General features: G+C 38.0%; 4 protein-coding genes across 6 annotated transcripts in view; 2 read left to right on the top strand and 2 right to left on the bottom strand.

The window, feature by feature from the left end:
* Positions 1–3,628: 3,628 nt before the first annotated feature.
* LOC133534135 (nuclear RNA export factor 1-like) lies at positions 3,629–10,973 on the bottom strand. Its single transcript, XM_061873223.1, has 10 exons — positions 10,740–10,973; positions 10,308–10,638; positions 9,980–10,097; positions 8,817–8,889; positions 8,052–8,192; positions 7,523–7,718; positions 6,814–7,013; positions 6,182–6,382; positions 5,514–5,629; positions 3,629–3,799 (listed from the first exon to the last, which is right to left on the bottom strand). The coding sequence occupies exons 1-10, from the start codon at positions 10,881–10,883 to the stop codon at positions 3,649–3,651; spliced, it is 1,671 nt and encodes a 556-aa protein (XP_061729207.1). The 5' UTR covers positions 10,884–10,973; the 3' UTR covers positions 3,629–3,648.
* A 143-nt stretch (positions 10,974–11,116) lies between these two features.
* LOC133534144 (peptidyl-prolyl cis-trans isomerase FKBP2) lies at positions 11,117–12,042 on the top strand. Its single transcript, XM_061873232.1, has 2 exons — positions 11,117–11,522; positions 11,625–12,042. Exons 1-2 carry the CDS (start codon positions 11,340–11,342, stop codon positions 11,880–11,882), a joined length of 441 nt encoding a protein of 146 aa, XP_061729216.1. The 5' UTR covers positions 11,117–11,339; the 3' UTR covers positions 11,883–12,042.
* Positions 12,043–12,868: 826 nt separating this feature from the next.
* On the top strand, positions 12,869–14,916 carry LOC133534138 (alpha-1,3/1,6-mannosyltransferase ALG2). The gene has a single exon (XM_061873226.1). The coding sequence runs from the start codon at positions 12,986–12,988 to the stop codon at positions 14,249–14,251; it is 1,266 nt and encodes a 421-aa protein (XP_061729210.1). The 5' UTR covers positions 12,869–12,985; the 3' UTR covers positions 14,252–14,916.
* A 419-nt stretch (positions 14,917–15,335) lies between these two features.
* LOC133534120 (activating signal cointegrator 1 complex subunit 3) overlaps positions 15,336–19,832 on the bottom strand; it is a 40,482-nt gene continuing 35,985 nt past the window's right edge. For all 3 annotated transcript variants that reach the window (XM_061873211.1, XM_061873216.1, XM_061873222.1), the window contains 5 exons: positions 19,333–19,501; positions 18,680–18,967; positions 16,478–16,612; positions 16,177–16,372; positions 15,336–15,520 (listed from right to left, as the gene is read on the bottom strand). In XM_061873211.1, the coding sequence (XP_061729195.1) occupies positions 15,372–15,520; positions 16,177–16,372; positions 16,478–16,612; positions 18,680–18,967; positions 19,333–19,501 (937 nt within the window). In that variant the 3' untranslated portion in view covers positions 15,336–15,371. The remainder of the gene's footprint in view (positions 15,521–16,176; positions 16,373–16,477; positions 16,613–18,679; positions 18,968–19,332; positions 19,502–19,832) is intronic.

Genomic DNA, 19,832 nt, shown 5'->3' with positions numbered 1-19,832 from the left:
TTTGGTAGGGTCGTAGGTATTTAGGCTGGGATTTGGCAGGTTGGATTTCCACTCATCTTTCCAAGCGTCTTGTATATTGAATCCGCTTTGCGTCAGGTTTTGAGCGGTTTGATAGGGCGGGTGTCGAGACTTCAGGCGATGCTGTGGAGGGTTAAGGAATTCCTGGCGGATCGGCAGATTCGGGTCGCTGTGAATTTTGTTCGCTTCTTTTACCAGTGCCAGCTGTCGTCTAAAATGAGGTGGAGGGATGTGGCTTAGGGCTGGGAGCCATTGTATGGGTGTGGATTTGACCGTACCTGATATACATCTCATAGTATTACGCCTACGCATCGTATTGACGGAGTGAATTGCGCTGTCTATGATTTGATTTTTTTGTTCAAGTATACTCTAGGTATTGTAGCGCCACCTATTTAAAGTTTTTTGATGACACTTTTTGGTACATGGAGATTTCGTTCCTTATCTCCACCTTCCGTATGATCATTGTATAAACGTCAAAATGAATACCGAGTAAATGGAGTAGCTTTATGTATACACATTATTTGAATATTATTGCCTTTAAATAAAAATATCAAAATCGGAAAAAAGATATATATTTTAATAACTAGATTGAGATTATAGTAGTAGTAGTGGAATATACTACTTTAGAAGAACATTTTATTACGTACATAAATATAAACTAAACCGACTTAAAAACAGCTAGTTTCCTTGAAATAAAAACAATTTGTTGTATAATTGTGTTTTTGATCTACAATAACTTTTGGAGCTTTCTTTTTTCTCGCAATGTAATGTAAACGTACAGTTAGATACAGGTTGGTTATCGACTTTATTACAACAATTCTATGATTGTTGTTATGTTCTTCTTCTGGTGGACATGGCGTAAAAATGTATATGCTATTATAGAATTGTCATGGTTTGTTTCCCTTCGCATGTAGTCTTAAAAAAGTTTCAGTTGTTTTGCAAACAATAAATACATCTTCAGACGCATAAAAAAGCCCACCCATGTACAGTCAGCATCAAAAGTAGCGGATCAAACAAGGTTTCAAAAGTATCTACCATTCTGTAACAGCTTAACAAAAGTTGATGGTTCTATATGTAGACCAATTTAGACTGTAAAAGATATAGTTTTGAAGGTGATTTTTAGAGAATTATCTGTATTTGGAAAAGTTATCCGGAATATCAGATACTTTTGGCGCGTTGTTTCATTCGCTACTTTTGATGCTGACTGTACAACAAAAAAAAAAAAAACATGTCGGCAACGCGTATGAGACACCCTGCTGTTTCAGGACTCCATAGGCTAAGATGACCGCTTGCCACCAGGTGAGCTGTATGCCTGTTTGCCACAAACACGGTATTAAAAAAAACGAATGTAGACTCCATAGATTTTTGTTCCGTGATAACCGTTAATTTGTATCAACAAAATGATTTTTTAAATACCATAAAATTACGAAGAATTCACATTACTTCTGTTATAGTATTTTATGCAACAGTTGTATAAGAAGGGTCAAAAAAGGCGAGTGGCGTGAGTTACAATGTGAGCCGGAGCCGTAGGCGAACATTGTAAAGGAATACGCCACGACCATTTTTTGACCTACTTATACAACGTTGCATACAATATTTTTCCTACGAGTCAACAAAAATAAATCTTAATTTAGGTAAACAAAGCAAAAGTATATAGCCAAGACGCACGAGCATACCTTGTTACGCGCCCAGCCCGCCCCGGGCCGGTCAGCGACACCTCGTAACTCATGAGGCCCTGGTACTTGCTACTTGCTAAATTAAATTTTTGGACAGTTTTTTCCCAATTTTGGCCACCGTAGCCTATGGAGACTAACAAGCAACGCTAAGCGGTCTTCGTAGTCTATGGGTGTTGCTATATTACGGGTGTCACATGCGTGTTTCTGACTTATGAAGTAATTATTTGTACTATGCAACCAAATGAATATTTAGTAAGTTGGCAGCAATGCACTTAGTTTAAAACTGTTTTCGTTTTGGTTTTGTTAGGTTGGTAGCCATTAATCGCAGTAACGTTATAGCGATTAAAAGCACAAGAGCTGTTATGAGGAATAGACAATATAGACTTTTCTTGAAACCTTTTATGTATGTTCTTATATTCGTGTTAATGAATGCATAAATGACAGATAACAGTAGAGTAGGAAAAAATATAAATAAACTCACTTTTCTCGTTGTTTTGCTATTATAAGCGCATTTTAACCGACTTCAAGATTTCAAAAGAGGAGGTTATCAATTCGGTTGTATGTTTTTTTTTAATGTTTGTTACTCCATAACTCCGTCATTTCTGAACCGATTTTGAAAATTATTTTTTTGTTTGAATTTATATATAAGTATACAGATTGGTCCCGTTTTTGGGTTTTTGTCCAAACTCAGTTCTGATGATGGGATCCATGCGGAATCGAGGGAACTCTTCAAATGTAAAAGGCATACATATAATGATTTTTATATTTTCTGTAACAAATCAAGCATTTACATTTAAAAAAGTAACATTTGATGAAGTGGAACTGCTGATGATGATCAGAATGGAACTCTTCAACGACGCATAGTACACGTTTGGCGATTTCTCCTCTTCGCTGTGTTTGTTAAGTAAATAAATTTTCAAAACAAATTTTTGTCATGTTCGAGGTCTGACGATGGGGTCCATAAGGAATCGAGGGAACTCTTCAAATATGAAAGGTATACATATAGTGATTTTTGTATTTTCTTTGACAAATCAAGCATTTACATTTAAAAAAGTGACATTTGATGAAGTGGAACTGCTGATGATGATCAGAATGGAACTCTTTAACGACGCATAGTACACGTTTGGCGATTTCTCCTCTTCGCTGTGTTTGTTAAGTAAATTACATTTTCAAGACAAATTTTTGTCAAGTTCGAGTTCTGACGATGGGGTCCATGAGGACTCAAGGGAACTCCTCAAATGGAGAGGAAGGCATACATATAGTGATCTTAGTATTTTCATTAACAAATCAAGTATTTACATTTGTAGAAGTGACATTTGATGAAGTGGAACTGCTGATGATGAACAGAACGGAACTCTTAAATGATGCATAGTTCACGTTTGCCAAGCAGTTTGGTTTTCAAGGTACATTTTTATATTTCTATCCTATTTAGTTTTTTAATAATTATCTGGTGCTTTATTTCATGCATGGTGTGAAATAATTTATCTTTAATACAGTCGAATACCCTATTGTGGGTATCTTACCAGTCAACCATAGGGCAAATCTGAAGTGTCTCAAGGTGGGTGCAGTGGCAAAAAAAAAACATGTTACCTCATTTTCTACATAATTAGGCGTAGGACGACAGCGTCCTACGCCCTAGACCCTAGAAAGCTAGGGCTTGCAATCCGAGATTACGGAATTTCGGACCAATTTACTTGGCGCCATTCCGTGGAGCAGGAGTTGGGGGTATTGGGGATGGGGTGGAAGGAGGTTACCCAAGCTGCCCATGACCGGAGTCAGTGGAAGAAAATGGTTCGAGCCCTACACCCCAGCAGGTGGGAACTTTTGGAAATAACGTATATTTGTAACGTAACGGTGAATTCTAGTACAATGATCACATAGTTGCAAACAATAAAGTTAAACAAAAAGTCTATGAATAAAGCAGAAATAACACATGAATTGTATACATCTTTATTTAGTCTACTTCATCTATCAAGGACGATGTATCAGAGAAATCATCATAATCATCTTCAATAAACTTGTCGGCGCTTATTTTGTTCTTCCTTAATTCATCCCAAAACTCTTTAATCGCACTTCTGAGATCCCAGCTATGGATTTTGAGACGTCTGAAAATGTAATAAAAAACAGTAAAAAAATCTATACATTACAAACAATTAAGCAAAATAAATTTAAATAATTGACCAAGAGCCTGTCGGGGCATGCTCAGTGTAGGGTTCCGTAGTTACTATTCTTTGAGAATAGGCTAAACGGGGACTGTTACTCGTAGTAAATATCATTTACATTACTCGCAAACGGGAGTACTTTCGCAGCGCTTCGTACGTCTTTTTACTAAGAAGAGAAGACTTTTTGCAATAACTCAAAAACGGCTGGACCGTATTAAGCTATTTTTTCTTTGTTTTATATCCTTTAGACCCACGGTTCAAAAGTTAAGAGAATGGGGGGGGGGACATATTCACTTTATCTAAAAACGGTAGTTGGAGACCCTTATTCGTTTTGAAAGAGCTATCTAACGATGCCCCACACTATTGGGTTAAAACGATAAAAAAACCGTTGTCTGTCGGTCTGTAAGCAAATCTTGCAAATTAAATTTGATCCATTTCCCGGTTTCCGATTGAGGTGCCATCGAGCTGATCTGATGATGGCGACAAGAGGAGGACATAGGAACTCTGTGATAAAACTGATCAAACAAGGCAACCTAATTGTGTTTGGGGTTTTTAGAATAGGGTTGTTTCCAATTTTTTGAAACGCTTGTATTACGTTCTATATTAACTAAAAGTTGCCCTAAAATTCAACTTTTATACTAAAAACGGCTTTAAATATGTTAAATTAACAAAATATATTATGACAGATGCTTTCGAGCCCAAAACGCTCTTTGAAAATTCTGTGATGTCACAGTTTACGGTACGACACAAAACTACGTACACACGTAGAAGATACGAACTGTCAACTGACATTTGTCACTTGTTGTTTATTGCCTAACTGTCAACAGTGTCAATCCGAGAGTTGTGACGTCATCAGAATCTTCAAAGACGTTTCGAGTTTGGTCACGTGACGTGTGTCAAAAGATATTTTAAATTCAATATTTACAAAAATATGGTCATTACAGGTCCCCTAAAAGTAGTTTAACATGTTCTTATAATCCAAAAGAATTTATTGGGATACAATTTTGCCCTAAGATTTGTAGATGGAAACAACCCTATTGGCTCGATGAGTATTAGTTGCCTGTGGAAAGAAAAGTATGGTAGTATAGCGATAAAAGCTTGTACCAAAAATGAAAATTTTGCCAAAAACTTATTATTTTACCGCTCTCTCGCTCTGCATGATTTATGTAGATCACTAACGATCACGGAGCAAAGGACGCGGGCGGAAGGACAGCAGAATTGGCGAAAGTACAATTATAAGGGTAATCACACAAAGTAGTAACACTACAAGCGCCATCTTGTGACAAGTAGGTAGCGTGAACCCTATTTTTTTAATTTGTTATTTTTAACCGGCAGACTGTCAATAGAAAGCATTACTGCAATGTTCTGCCGCCAGAGAGCAGCACTAGCACTATCACATATTCTAAACCATAGAGTAAATCATATAAACTAAGCCTTAAGACAGTTTTTTTGAGAAGTTTTCATTATGACATCGATGCATCAAGGCGGTTTGTTTACAGAGGACTTACGCGAAATGCGAAAATTAAAATTTCGTTATTCTCCTATTAAAATTAGAATGTTTATTCTGCACTTACTTTGGCATACTTTTAAATTGGGAATTCGTATATCGTATACCTAATCAGCACGCCATAGTTAGAAATTAACCCGAAATACATACAATTCTACTTCCGTCCTTTTCAACTGCGTGACGTGTGTGAATGCTCTGCAAATTGCTTCTCTTTCCTCAGGCTCCGGGTTTATTAGGGTCAGGGAGTTCATATTTCTTATTGGAGTCTGTAAAAGCAAAAGCATTACTACAAGCCTCATAGTAATAAGCTCAATAAGGCTCGTATTGTAAAAACTTACACAACGATGTATACAATCATAGAGAAATAAAAAGTAAGTGTAAGGCCTGAGTGGACGCTGGAGCTTGGCGTGCAGAGGGGCGGGGTGTGCGGCGTGCATGTTAAACAAATGCAAACGTATAGGAGCGGCCTTAGTGCAGCTCAAATCACTTGTGAGCCCGACGCCACGCTGCTCGCCCCGCCGTACGCTCCGCTTCGAGCGTCCACTCAGGCCTCACACTAACAATAAGCATAGAGTGCTCACTCCATACATCAGTTTTGGTACCAAAACGGTAATTATTTTCGTAGTCGACATCTAGAATCGAGTAGCGGAACAGGACCAACGATCAGACAAGTTGTCTATGCTTGCCTCTGGACACTGGATAGGTATACAAATTTGTTATACAGTCGGACTAATTTAAGTTTTCATGCATTCTTCCAGCCAAGTTTGTGCAACGTTAGCGTGGTCAAAGTCTATGTTACAATAAATCGGCATAACTACCTTAAAACTGCAGTCAATCTGTTCCTTAGTGGCGAAGGAAATAGAGAACATCTCGTTGTTGATGTGGTACACGGAGTTGGAGTTCATGTTGTAGATGTTGAACACGAAGGTGCGTCGGAAACGGAAGTAGCGATCCGGCTGCCCCGGGTCGAAAGACTTCTCACGGTATGTGCCGTCCACCACCAGAATCATGCATTTTTTCTAAAATTATAAAATATTTTAATTTAAAAAAAACCATATCATTTTGGTATGAACATTTGAGGTCACGAAACATGATTTCATACCTTATGTTACAAACAAGTGTATTTTTCAACGATTTTTTTTTCGGCTTTATCTGTCAAAAGTCATAACTTTAGTGCTTTGGATAATGGATATATACAACATGGGCTCGAGTAACCAGACAGATTTTAACCACGCTTTCCTGAGGTCATAAGGAACAAACAATGTTATGTGACTTTTGGTCAAATTGGTGATATTTTTTTGGTGTGTGTTCATCAAAGACACCATGAGTACGGAACCTACCATTTTCTACAAAAATCTGGGCCACATCTAAGAAACATTCTCAAAAATATTACTCAAAATCGACGTTACTTCTTAGTCCCTGATGAACAAATTATTTAAAATAGACTCACATCATGTCTAAGCACGTCAACGGAAAAGGTAGTAGGGTCGTGTTCCGACTTGGGCAGCGCCGAGAGCACATGGACGCACGCGTCGATATTCCGGTACATCTTATTGTTGGATTTCGCCGCCACAAATTGGCGCTTCATTGGGTGGAGCACGTTGCGGCTGAATAAGGCGTAGGCTGATGGAAGCGCGGCATCTTCCGCGTCTGAAATATTTTTCTCTTTAAATTATTCGGTGGCAAACAAGCATAAGGCCCCGCCTGATGGCAAGCAGTCACCGTAGCCTATGAACGCCTGCAACTCCAGAGTTGTTAAATGCGCGTTGCCGACCCTTTAAAAACCTGTACACGCCTTTTTCTAAGAACCCCATACTGTAGAACCTCGGGAAAACCTGAAGGGAGCTCATTCCACAGCCGGAGTGTCCGCGGGGGGAAATTCCTCTTAAACCGCACAGTACGCGACTATTTAGGGTCTAGGGGTGTGAGGATGAATCGTCGGCGAGCGGTGCGGTGATTGAAACTGGCCGTCGGCATCACGACAAACAATTCCTCAGAGCACACACAAGGACGCAGTCTCTCCTTAGACTTGAAGGTTTAATACTGCTTGTGAGTTTGTATGAACGTGGAGACTGACATTTAGCACAAAATGTTAGAGCTAAAAATAAGCCTCCATCATTTGTTGATAATCTTATAATATACTCGTATGATATATTTACCAGTAAATGATGTGTTTAAGGTAAGAGTAGCTTTGGCATCATAGAAGTTACTAATTTTCTTTCGATTTGAATCATAGTGTGCAAAGTATAAGGTAAGAAACTTCTCTACAAGCATCTTGGTTTTTCTGTCAGGGGTTTCTAGGAAGTTTTTGAAAAATGGCAGCATAACACCATGTTGATTTAAGGTTATACCATCCTGAAAATAAATAATATAATAAGTTTGTTATTTATGTATTTTAATTAATTAACATAATGCTAAAGTTAAATTTCAATTAGACATTCCTGCTGCGTACATGTAGAATATTTTTATTCAGCAACTTAAACTAATAATTAACCCACTAGTTATGTTGACATTCATGCAATGTGATGTTAAAAAGGGGCTTGCCTCAGGATAATGATACAGTAAATTTACTGCAGTGCTCATTTTCAGTTGGAACCTAATACAAAAAATATATATGTTGTGATGTGTTTATACCACCTCCCAAGTAGTATTAGTATTTATGATAGGCATATCAAATAAATAACTTACCAGTTCTGTTAATCTTGGAAACCTCATGACAATGTTTTTCACATATGTTGAGGGGTCTAGGTTCTCACAAAGTGGGTTGCCCTCAATCCAAAGTTTCTCTATTTTACTACTGATTCTTTGTAGTTCTGATAAAGCTGGTATCTGGAAGAGTATGTTAAATAATACGTGAAATTTTGAAGACCGATCTGGCCTAGTGGGTAGCCGATGAATCCAAAAAGCCGAGTATTTGACGCAAAATATGACACTTGCATTAAGAAATAGGCGGGTGCACACAGAGCGAGCATACGCGCGCGGCAATTTCCTCACGCACAAACTGGCCAGTGTAGACGTGCCTCGGCCCAGGTGGCGCACGCGTTTTCCTCGCCTGAACGCGCTGCCTCGGCCAAGGCACGTCTACACTGGCTGGTTTGTGCATGAGGAAATTGCCTTGCGCGTATGGTCGCTCTGTGTGGACCCGCCTAATAAGCTACAATTAACACCTTTTGGGTGACTGGCTAAAAAAATATTGTAATTACAATTACTGTGGATCTATCACTGAAACACCCAAATATAAAACAGATTTGTGCGCAATTTACGCGAAAATTGACTTGTTTTACATGTAAGCTTATTTTGCAAGAAATTTTAGGGGTAGTGCTTTTTTGATGGCGTACGATAATTTTTTCATTGGTACAATCATTTTCACACTCGAATACGGTAATTCTCTTCCGCTCACCTGGCCATACTGATTCTTGCTAATGTACAGTCAGACATACAAGGAGTACTAACCTCATTATGGCTTAAATTAATGGCAGTTAAGTCTCCTTTGATGAAGAAGTTCAATAGATCCACTGGAATTGTACTGTAAAATAAACAATAAAGTAAATTAGTACATGTAATATCTATTCTTTTTGTTTATATACTTTCATTAATTAATTTCACTTCAATGTAATTACTATAATCAGAGTTAAACATGAAAGTGAAATACATATTATTCATTCAAAAAAATAAATGTGTTATCTCTATATATTATTTAACATTTAACTACATATTTTTATGTTCCAAGCTTATTATAATTGCACTTCTTCTTCTTCTTCTTTCCATCCTGTTACCCCCTGCTGGGGTGTAGGGCTCGAACCATTTTCTTCCACTGACTCCGGTCCTAGGCAGCTTGGGTAACCTCCTCCCACCCCATCCCCAATACACCCAACTCTTGCTCCATGGAACGGCGCCATGTAAATTTAGGGCGACCATGTTTCTGCTTTTCAGGCATCTTCCAGGTCAGGGCCATTTTGGATAGGTGGGTGTCAGGCTTCCTGAGGATATGCCCAATCAATGCCATTTGCGCGTTTGGATCTCCTTGTGTACGGGTGCTTGTCCCGTAATTTTCCATAAGTGAGCGTTTGTGATCCAGTTTGTCTCAAAGATGTTTAGAGTTTGCCTTAAGCATTTGTTCACAAACACTTGGAGTTTCGTTGTTAGATCTTTGCGGACAAACCAGGTTTCGCACCCATACAGTAACACGGCTTTTACATTTGAGTTAAAAATCCTCACTTTAGTCCTTCTAGTCAGGGTAGAGGAATTCCACACTGGTTTAAGCTGGCTGAATGCGGCTTGGGCTTTGTTTATTCGAGTTTCAATGTCAGCTTCCGTTCCACCGCTCTGGTCGACAATACTGCCCAGATAGCATATTATAATTGCACTGCACAATAAGATAGATAGATAAAATCTTTATTCAACCACAACTTACATGCTTTGTGACACAAACAAATAACAAGAGAAAAAGAAAATTGACAAGAGACAAAGAAAAAGTAATATACAATTTGACACTAATATCAATAACAATGTATTATGTGTCTTATTTTTAGATTAGTAGAGATATTAGTAGAGGGTCATGTGTTGTGGTAAAGAATATAAAGCCTTCAAAACATTTAAGGAAGTATACATCTTACCTGAGGTTGTTATTACTTAAATTCAAGGACTTTGTGTCTCTTCCCATGCGAATCATCAGGATTTTGTACTGTGATAACAGAGACAGCTTATAAAAGTGTATTCTCTTTTCTATAAATTCTGAAAATGCAAGAAATCAATTTAATACAAACACTCCTCAAAATTAAATCTAAGGAAAAAACAAATGTAAGTAGATTTGTGGATGGTGTTCTTAAAAATGATTGATAGAATTATTCACAAATGTAAAAACTATTTTGCTATTGAAATATTTTGCTAAATAAAAGGAACTACTGAGGCTTATTGGAATTATTAATAAAAAAAAAAACAAACCTGGATCTTTATCAAAACTTGACAAGTCAAGTTCACACTTATCACTCAACCTGTTGCTGACCACTCCGGCGACCACGTCGTCCACCGTCACTCTGTTATCGAAGCAGTCAGCAGAACTCCGGTCATTGAACAGCAAGTCCAAGTTGAACATGTTGCGTTGGTATGGGAACATGAAATCGTGTTTAATAACTTTCATTACAAAGTTGAGGCTGCTTGTATAAAATGTGGTTATTTCTCCTTGAGATGTGTAGTTCACAGGGGTGAAAGGCGATTGAAAGTAGTCCATCAGAGTTTCAAAGAGCTCAATGTGACTTCCCGGCCAATTATGAACCTGAAAGATTAGGTAGAAATTAAAAATCTTAAAACTTCCGGTAAGTGTATAATAATCTGTTTTAACCATACACAACAGATAAATCAGTTGAAAAAAATTACCATAATTTTATGAAAAGAATGCTTAGCGGCTTCATCTTCGGTAACTATACAATTTTCAATATATGATATAACAACCCAAGAAGCAGTATTCCTATTTAGTAGATACTTTTTGTAGTTTTCTAACTGAAACCTCTTGGTACTCATTATTCTCTAACTAAATTGAATAACAAAATTATATTAACCGAAATTCCGGTAATATTATTATAAATTGACAATGTCGAAAATCAATGGCAAAATTGACATTTAGTTTAAGACCGTTCGAGATTAAAAAACGAAATGAATAAAATGGATTGAAAGATTATTTTCAACAACAAACCTTAATATAGTAATGTCATATAATAATTTATATTATCTTTCCTCACTTAACACTTTTAATTTTTAATCATTAAAATGTTTTGCAAAATGCTGGAATCGAATAAAACTTGAAAGTTGACTATCTCAAACAAACTTTAACCCCGCTACTCCTACACGTCAGAATACTCAGAATGTCAATGAAATCAATTTCTATCAACCAGCTTCAAAAAATAAAAGCTTGAAATATTCAAGGTCCTGTGTTTGAACCAAAATTTGAATATAGGTTTATTTAGAAGGACAAGCGCAATGAGTAGTACCGTGGCCAATTTATGCAAAATTATGCTATTTGTTTTAGTATTGATGAGTATAATTTCTCATGTAGTTATTGCAAGCACTGCACCTACAAAATTGCAAATTGGAGTGAAAAAAAGACCTTCAGAATGCCCCATCAAAAGCAGAAAAGGTGATCTACTGCATATGCACTATACGGTGAGCTTTTCATACATGGCATATTTGATATTATTCTAATTGGTAAAATGAATATTCTCTGAATGTTCCATGTGAACTAATAGTGATGTTGTTTGATTACAGGGCACTTTAGATGATGGTACAGAATTTGACAGCTCTATTCCTAGGGGCAACCCTCTAACCTTCACATTGGGATCCGGTCAGGTCATTAAAGGGTGGGACCAGGGCCTCATGGGCATGTGTGAGGGAGAACAGCGAAAGTTGGTTATTCCCCCCGAGCTAGCATATGGAGAAGCCGGAGCACCGCCTAAAATACCTAAGTCTGCAACACTCACATTCCATGTTGATCTCGTAAAGATTGAAAGAAAAGATGAATTGTAAATGCAATCTCTGTCTGTGTTATATAGTGTATGTAACTAAGTAGTTATCATTTATTTGTACTGATTAAGTGTACCTATTTATTTTCTCGCGTATACATGTGATCAATGATATATTTGATTATTGTGAACATTTTGGACAGATAAATAAACTTTGCTTTAAATATTGATATTTATTATAAATAACATTCCTAAACTGTTCTTATCTCACACATATAACATAGCATGTATGGCAATGGAAGTACATATGTTACAGGCATATTGAAATGTCCAATGAAACAACAGGTACACACAAAGTGGTCCTAGCCCTTCTTGAGCGCGTCAGTTTCAGTTGTACGGCTGCGAGCTTACTAGGGTAAACCTTAACAAATAAAACAGTTGCAGTCCCTTATAGATCATGGTTTCGTAGTCTCCATGACCAGAGGGCCTACCGCGAACCACGTTCGACGTGTTGCCTCTGTGTCGCACTAACAAATTCGTGCGTAAGTATTATATTCGTGGTTCGCGGTAGGCCCTCAGATTGGACAGGGGACTGACGGGACAATGTTGCAAATTTACCGATTTACCGCAACCGCATTAATGCTCCTAAAAATTGTTCGGATATAACACTTCAACCGTATATATCAATGTATACGAGCATTGGTGCACGGTACAAGCGGTACAAGTATTAATTTGGATTACATATTATTTAAAAAATAAACTTTTACATGAATAATATGTCAGTACATTATTTAATCGAAAGAGTAAGGTAAGTGAATGGATCTCAAATTGAGTGAATACAACATAAGATATTTGAACGGCTTCAGCCTGTTTGTCAATATCAAATCATATCAGATTAAACCTTATGTTTACGGATGAAAGATCAAATTGAAATACAATGTTAGATGTTATAACGTCAATAAAATGTTGACACTTGATCGTGGCGCATTGTGGTTCGTTTTCTCTTTTATTTATTTTCATTCACAAGGATACTGAGTTCTGAGTGTTCTGACGAGTGTTTGTTGATAAAACGTGCAATTTTTAATGTTTGAAATCACCGCGGTTATCGATCAGATCAATTAGTGTAATTAGATATAGAAAGTGCACCGGGTGAATAGAAGTGATAAAATGGTCAAGATAATATTTTTGCACCCGGACTTGGGTATCGGAGGAGCTGAGCGGTTGGTCGTGGATGCTGCACTGGCTTTTAGGAATAAAGGACACCAAGTCTCTTTTTACACGAACCATTATGATCCTACGCATTGCTTCTCAGAAACGAGAGATGGGAGCTTTCCTGTGACCGTGGTCGGGGACTGGATTCCACGTTCTATTTTTGGTCGTTTTAAGGCCGCATGTGCGTACGTGCGAATGATATACGCGGCAGTGTATTTAGCTTGGTATGTAATACCAGTTGAAGAACCCACCCTAATTTTCTGTGATTTGATATCTATATGCATTCCATTTTTGAAAATGGCGAGAGGGCCTTTCAGAGTAGTATTTTATTGTCATCATCCAGATAAACTGCTGTCCGAAGAAGGAGGGTTATTAAAGAAACTTTACAGGGCTCCATTGAATTGGCTTGAAGAGTTGACAACTTCCAAGGCTGATCAGGTTTTAGTGAATAGCAAATACACTGCTAGAGTGTACAAAGATGCATTCAAGAATATAAAAGAATTGCCAGATATTTGCTATCCATCAATCAACACAGAGTTCTTTAGAACAACATCTCCCATGCCTTTGAAAGAGGCTGTTCCTCTTGGCACTGACAAATACATTTTCCTCTCCATAAATAGATATGAGAGAAAAAAGAACCTTCAATTAGCTTTAAGGGCATTTGAGAATTTAAAACATATAGTTCCTGAACCAGATTGGAGCAGGGCACACTTAATAATGGCTGGAGGCTTTGACCCAATTAATCTAGAAAATATGGAACACTACATGGAATTGACAGATTTGGCAGCAGAGCTTGATATTGAAGATAAAGTGACATTTTTAAAATCGCCTAAAGACAATGAAAAGGTGTCTCTACTTTATCATTGTAGGGCTCTTGTATACACTCCATCAAATGAGCACTTTGGTATTGTGCCATTAGAAGCAATGTACTACTGCAAGCCTGTCATCGCTGTCAACAGTGGTGGCCCAACTGAGACTGTAGTGAATGATGTCACTGGCTTCCTGTGTGAGCCCACCAGCGAGTCTGTTGCACAAGCCATGAGCACATTGATGCTGACTCCCGACCTTGGAGAGAGGCTGGGAGAAGCGGGCAGAAAGAGATTTGAAACAAAGTTTTCCTTTGATGCATTTACTGAACAATTGGATGGTATCCTCACCAGAGAAAGGCAGATTATTTCCGAGGCTAGGGCTATTGATTATGAACAGAAGAAACGCAAATAACAGTCTGCCGACACTCATACAGTGTGTGATCTTGTATGAGTGTTCTATAACCAAAGAACTTTATGTATCAAGAAAAACTAGTATAGTTTTGCTTTTCATTTTGTGTTAAATATTTTGTTTAACCTCTCGTCTGTGCGTGATTAGGATCCTGACCACATTTTAAGGCCATCTTCTTGTACTATTTTCGCAAATGAGTTTTTTTGCTCTATATGGCACAACCAAGGCTTGAACCCACAACTTTTTGACCCAGCCACATATGACAGGTTTATTTTTTGTGTGTATTCAATGATCTTGAAACTTTATCGAGTGTTAATGATACTGTTTTGCTTTTTATGTATGTGCTGATTTTATAATATAGTTGTTAGCTGTAGCTTCCTTAAATTAACCAAAATGTTCTAATAATAAATATAAAATTAAATCTTGTACAATGATAGTTAAATTAAATAGGAAATGAGGCAAATGATTAATGTTGTATAATTATCTAGATCCCGTACTATATGTAGATAGTTACGTAAAACATAAACAGCATTTAGCACAAAAGTGGCATATTTTAATTAACAGTAATAAGTAAGTGAAAGGGCAATAAGCAATTTCCCATATTTTTAAATGTCTTATATATAAATCAATGTGTTGTTGTAAATATTGTAATAAATGTTTAAGCAGTTCATAGTTGTTTCTTTTTACATATATGCTTTATAGTATAGTACGTTTTACAGTACATATGGTCCTTTAAATTTTCGACATAGTTACGTAATGTGCTAATTATCGCACTAGTACGGTAAAGTAGCACCATATGCACTGTAAAAACTTTTACTTATCTTGCTTTGGTGAATTACACTGTAGACTATGTGTGTGTACTAACCAAGTACTAACTACCTATGTGTGTAGATTCTACGTACAGTCAAGGTACTCAATATTGTTACGGACAAAGTGCCAAAAATATGTAGGTACACACTACCTTAGTGTATGGGCGATAATTTCATGTATACATATTGTTTTGCGCTTTGTTCATGGCAATATCTATTACCTTATATAATCGCGTGAGGGATGTTGAAATTAATAAATGAAATAAAAATAATTATAATTAAACAATAATCAGAATAATTTATTATAAATAAATTTACTCAATAATTGTTTTCTCTATGGTATTATACACGTTTTCCACACGCTCCTCCGGTAAGGGGTCCATAATTTCAAATTGGAGATCATACTGCTGGTCCAAGCCCATATAAGAATCGCTCATAAGATACACAGTGTAGATGATGCGACCTGCAAAGAGGAATGGCATAAAATTATATAATAATATATTGAAGATTAAATAAAATAAAATAAATTTTAAAATTTTAAAGTTTCCACATTCGTTTTGCAGTGTCCGGTGTCCGTAACGTCAAATCGGTACAATAAAATAACAAGTGTGTCACATTCTAAGCGTGGGCACCAGGCGTGAAATTCAAGTGCTAGTATATGTTATGAGTTATGTTACGACAGTCCATAGTAATCGTAGGTGATCCTCCCAAAAAGTAGTACCCTGTGAATCCAACACACTGTATCTGCAGTACACTGTGTATCATAGTTACAGTGTATTGGATTCACAGACAGTAAGCCTGCTGAGTCAGGAGATGACCAGAATACCTAGCCAAGATGAAAATCGTTTGCACAAAACGAAACGCTGTCATTTCCATACATTATTTACGCACTTCGTTTCGTTTTCTGTAAGTGATTGTCATTTTGGCTAGGCCCTCAGTGGTTATGGAGTTACGTAACTCTCCCTTAATGTTACCGTAGGTATGTACGGTCACGTCTGAAAATATCGAGACGGACAAAGTGTCAAAGATATGTATACACTACCTTAATATATGGGACATAAGGTCGTGTATACATATTTTTGACACTTTGTCCGTCTCGATATTTTCAGACGTGACTACCTCTATAGTGTGGCGTGCAGAAGGTGATTTGCGCGTTGCCCCTGGGCGGGAGCCGCTTGAGCGCGTGCAGTTCGCCGTGCTCGATGGTGCCGAGCGTGAGGAACCAGCCCTCGCTCTTGCCGCGCGGGAAGCGCGGGCACAGCACGGTGTTGGGGTTGCCGCCGCGGCGTTGCATGTCCACCATTAGCGTGTATTCCTGACGATCACATTAGGTACAAAGTGAAATTACAAATTGATTCTGTTATTATCAAGGGTTGAATTTAACCTGATCAGTTTCAAGTCAGTTGCATATTTTATGTACCTGTTCAGCGTGTAGCGGTATCCAATGGTCCCTGGCTGGTGGCTGCCTCAGGAGTTTGTCTTGCTCTCCATCCGCGTCGAACCATAGCCCGCGCACCGCCAGCTTCAGATCCAGGGTCGGGAGATCACATATTGCCTAAAAAAAGGCCGTGAAAAAGAAACTTACCTATTATTCCACAAGTAGGCGACTATGGCGACTAAATAATTTTCAAAAGCGACGTTTTTAGTAAAGACTAATATGATATATCAGGGTTGGAGAGTTTTAGATATGAAGAGCCAGAGTAAATATTACCAATTCTAGGAGTCTCAAAGAGCCGCAAGTATTATTTTTAGTGGTTTAAGAACAGAACACTCAAGTGTAATTTTTTCGGATGGCTTGAAGAGACGCAATCTTACCTCCAAAGAGCCACATGCGTCTCGCGAGCCGCGGTTTGCCGACCCTTGTGATAGTCGTGATATCTTATCAAAATCTCAATCAAATATGATAACAACAAATCCAACTTTTACTTCTGTCTCTTGCAGTTCAAAGTTCGCAGTCAATGTGATATTTATTAGGTAATGGAAACCGCAAAGAAAAATACATTGCATATGACGGTGAATCTGAACCTTAAACTCTCTTAAAAGCTTGGCTAATGTTTTGTAACCTTGTCTCTCTCTCTCTTTCTACTACGTTTTTCCACTTCAAAATATTTGTCATTCTCCATGATTTTTTAGTGTGTTATTGACACAATGAAATACTAGGTTTATAGGTTTTACTTTTTTTTCCAAATTTGCAAAATAAAATATTTTTTTTAAAGCGAAACCTTTAGTTATTAATTCATTAATTTACAATGTCCTATAATATTTAGTACCGGGGCGGCCGAGCTTTGCTCGGTTATAACTATTTATTGTAATATGGTGGTGTATAAGGTGATAATCTTAACTACATTTTTTTACTAAATTAAACTTGTCTAAAACAATAAAAATTAAAAAATTACTTATATATAAACTTGAACATATAAAAAAAAAATTAATCACCGGGCGTGATTCGAACCCGTAACACTCGTATAGCAGTCCGCGTCTTAACCCGCTGGACCAGACGGACAGTGGCCGGTAATACGAAATTAGCGACCATATTCTGCGTCGAAAGAAAAACGCATGAAAACTCGGAAACACGCGTTTTCCCAAATCATAAGACTAATCTAGATCGATTATTTACCCCCAAAAACCCCCATATACCAAATTTCAGCAAAATCGTTAGAGCCGTTTCCGAGATCCCGGAAATATATATACATATATATATATATATACAAGAATTGCTCGTTTAAAGGTATAAGATTTAAACCCAGAGTATATTGTGCTGAAGCGATCGACATCAAAACCAAATTATTATTTATTTTATTACCATCTCATTGTAGCATATTTTAAGCAAATAAGGAATATTTATTATTATTATTTTATTATAGAATTTTATAGAAAAAGTACCGTTATTTCGCTAGGATCACAAAGCTATTCCCTCTTAAGCATGTTACGTGATTTCCTGTAATCGTTGGTTATATGTCAAAATATGTAGAGATAGTGGGGCTTTACGTGGAATAGAAATACTAAGCGGGAGCTAGTTGAGAGTAAACACCATTAACACTTTCGACACCGCGTACCCGACACTCGGGCACTCGTAAACTTTACTCAGATGCCGGCGTACCCGGTAGTCGGGCACGAGCTATAAACCTACACGCGACGCCAAAGTACCCGACAGGCGGGCAAGCATTGCATCTTCGCTACCAGGGCTGCCACTGCCACTAACAGAAAAAGTCTTCTGATTATTATGTACTTGTGTGGTCGAAAAATTGGTACAGTTGATTATTATATTTTATTACTTCACTTTGTATTTTTATTTACTTAACCTAATGCGATTACAAAATAAAAATTCTTATTAGTTGGTTACGTTAAATTGCATACACGGGTATGTATCAATAGGAGTTAGAATTTTCGTAAATCGTACAACCTAAATTGATAAAACGGATAACAGATGAGACAGCAGATTTAATTTTATTTACGTAAGTATACGAAAGTTACTTGGCACAGCCCTGAGCGTCCGCCGCTTGCCCGACTAGCGGGTTCGCGGCGTGCGGCATTGAGTTGCACGTCGTTGCTCGACTAGCGAGTATTCGGTTTCTGGGGTATTGTTCGAAATTTTGCCTGGTTGCAAAAGTGTTAAACTTACCCTATGGATCTGCTCAATCTGGTTCTCCTCAAACTCCCTCCTCAAAGGCTTGGCTAGCGTTTCGTAACTCTTTATACTCGCATGTTTCAGCCCATTGAGAGTGTTACACGGTTTCCTGGAGTCGTTGGACATGTTGGTGAACATGTAGAGATGGTGAGACTCCACGTGGGGCAGGGTGGTGAGGGGGGAGTCGGAGGGCCAGCGCGCCTGCACGATGCACTGCATGAGCATCTGGGCCGAGAGGCACACGGACAGCCAGCCGTTTTCGGCGGACGTGTCTATCATGGCCTGGAAGTAATTAAACATTAACATGTAAAAATTATTTTGAGATTGTAAGATGGTGATGGTTATATTACTATATTTCAAAAGCTATAATTATTAATTAGCGTTTGCATTGTTGTTTTAATGGCCGCGTTGCGTCTAGGCTTGATTTCTATGCCATTATTGCTGCCCGTCGCTTAGAAGTACCTTCTGAGATCCGTGACCCAAAATTTACTTCTTACCGGTGGGTATTTTGATATCGTTTATCGTCCCTATCTCGATATACGTCTCAAAAACGTTATAGGAACAAGATAACAGCAAAATCCAACGTGTATAATAAAACTACCAATCGTAGGTAGCTAATCTAGGCTGCTAGTTGTAGTAGGACCGACCTGTAAGATCCTAATCGTCTGGTCGAGCACAGACTTGGTGTCGGTGAGGTAGTCCGTGTTGGGTAGCGCGAGGCGCGACATGTGCGCCTGCAGCAGCAGGAACGCCTTCACGTTGGACGAGTCCAGGGACAGCGGGTCCACTGGCAATCGGCACTGCTGCGACAACTCGCTGGAAATACGCTCTTATTGTTATGAGGGTTAGGGCTACATTGTCATGCACGGTGTAGTTCTTAAGTTATACACATCGCTGACAAAAACTTTATTTGAATGAAGTTATGAAATTTGCCTAGGAGCCATTTTCACGAATACGTATTTAAACTCTGCATTCACATGCTCTTTTCGTAAATTTATTTCTGGCTTATAATGCGATGCACACGATATAGCCCTCGCTATCACTCGTGTGATGGCTTGATGAAATATTATAGATAAAAAAATTGCAGCAGTTGTGCAACAAATATGTATCGTGTGGGCGGCGAAGGATTCGATTATGGCTCTGTATT

The sequence above is a fragment of the Cydia pomonella genome, chromosome 2 (genome assembly GCF_033807575.1).
Source record: "Cydia pomonella isolate Wapato2018A chromosome 2, ilCydPomo1, whole genome shotgun sequence".
Lineage (NCBI taxonomy): Eukaryota > Metazoa > Arthropoda > Insecta > Lepidoptera > Tortricidae > Cydia > Cydia pomonella.
This window is presented reverse-complemented; position numbering and strand designations above follow the sequence as displayed.

What these genes read in the sequence shown, in the direction of transcription:
- LOC133534135 (XM_061873223.1), bottom strand. Translation starts at nt 10,883, where the DNA reads ATGAGTACCAAGAGGTTTCAGTTAGAAAACTACAAAAAGTATCTACTA. An exon ending in AAGTTTTGATAAAGATCCAG is followed by an intron (nt 10,098 to 10,307) that starts GTTTGTTTTTTT and finishes TTGCATTTTCAG; the next exon opens with AATTTATAGAAAAGAGAATA. An exon ending in TTGACGTGCTTAGACATGAT is followed by an intron (nt 6,383 to 6,813) that starts GTGAGTCTATTT and finishes TTATAATTTTAG; the next exon opens with AAAAAATGCATGATTCTGGT.
- LOC133534144 (XM_061873232.1), top strand. Translation starts at nt 11,340, where the DNA reads ATGAGTAGTACCGTGGCCAATTTATGCAAAATTATGCTATTTGTTTTA. An exon ending in TACTGCATATGCACTATACG is followed by an intron (nt 11,523 to 11,624) that starts GTGAGCTTTTCA and finishes GTTTGATTACAG; the next exon opens with GGCACTTTAGATGATGGTAC.
- LOC133534138 (XM_061873226.1), top strand. Translation starts at nt 12,986, where the DNA reads ATGGTCAAGATAATATTTTTGCACCCGGACTTGGGTATCGGAGGAGCT.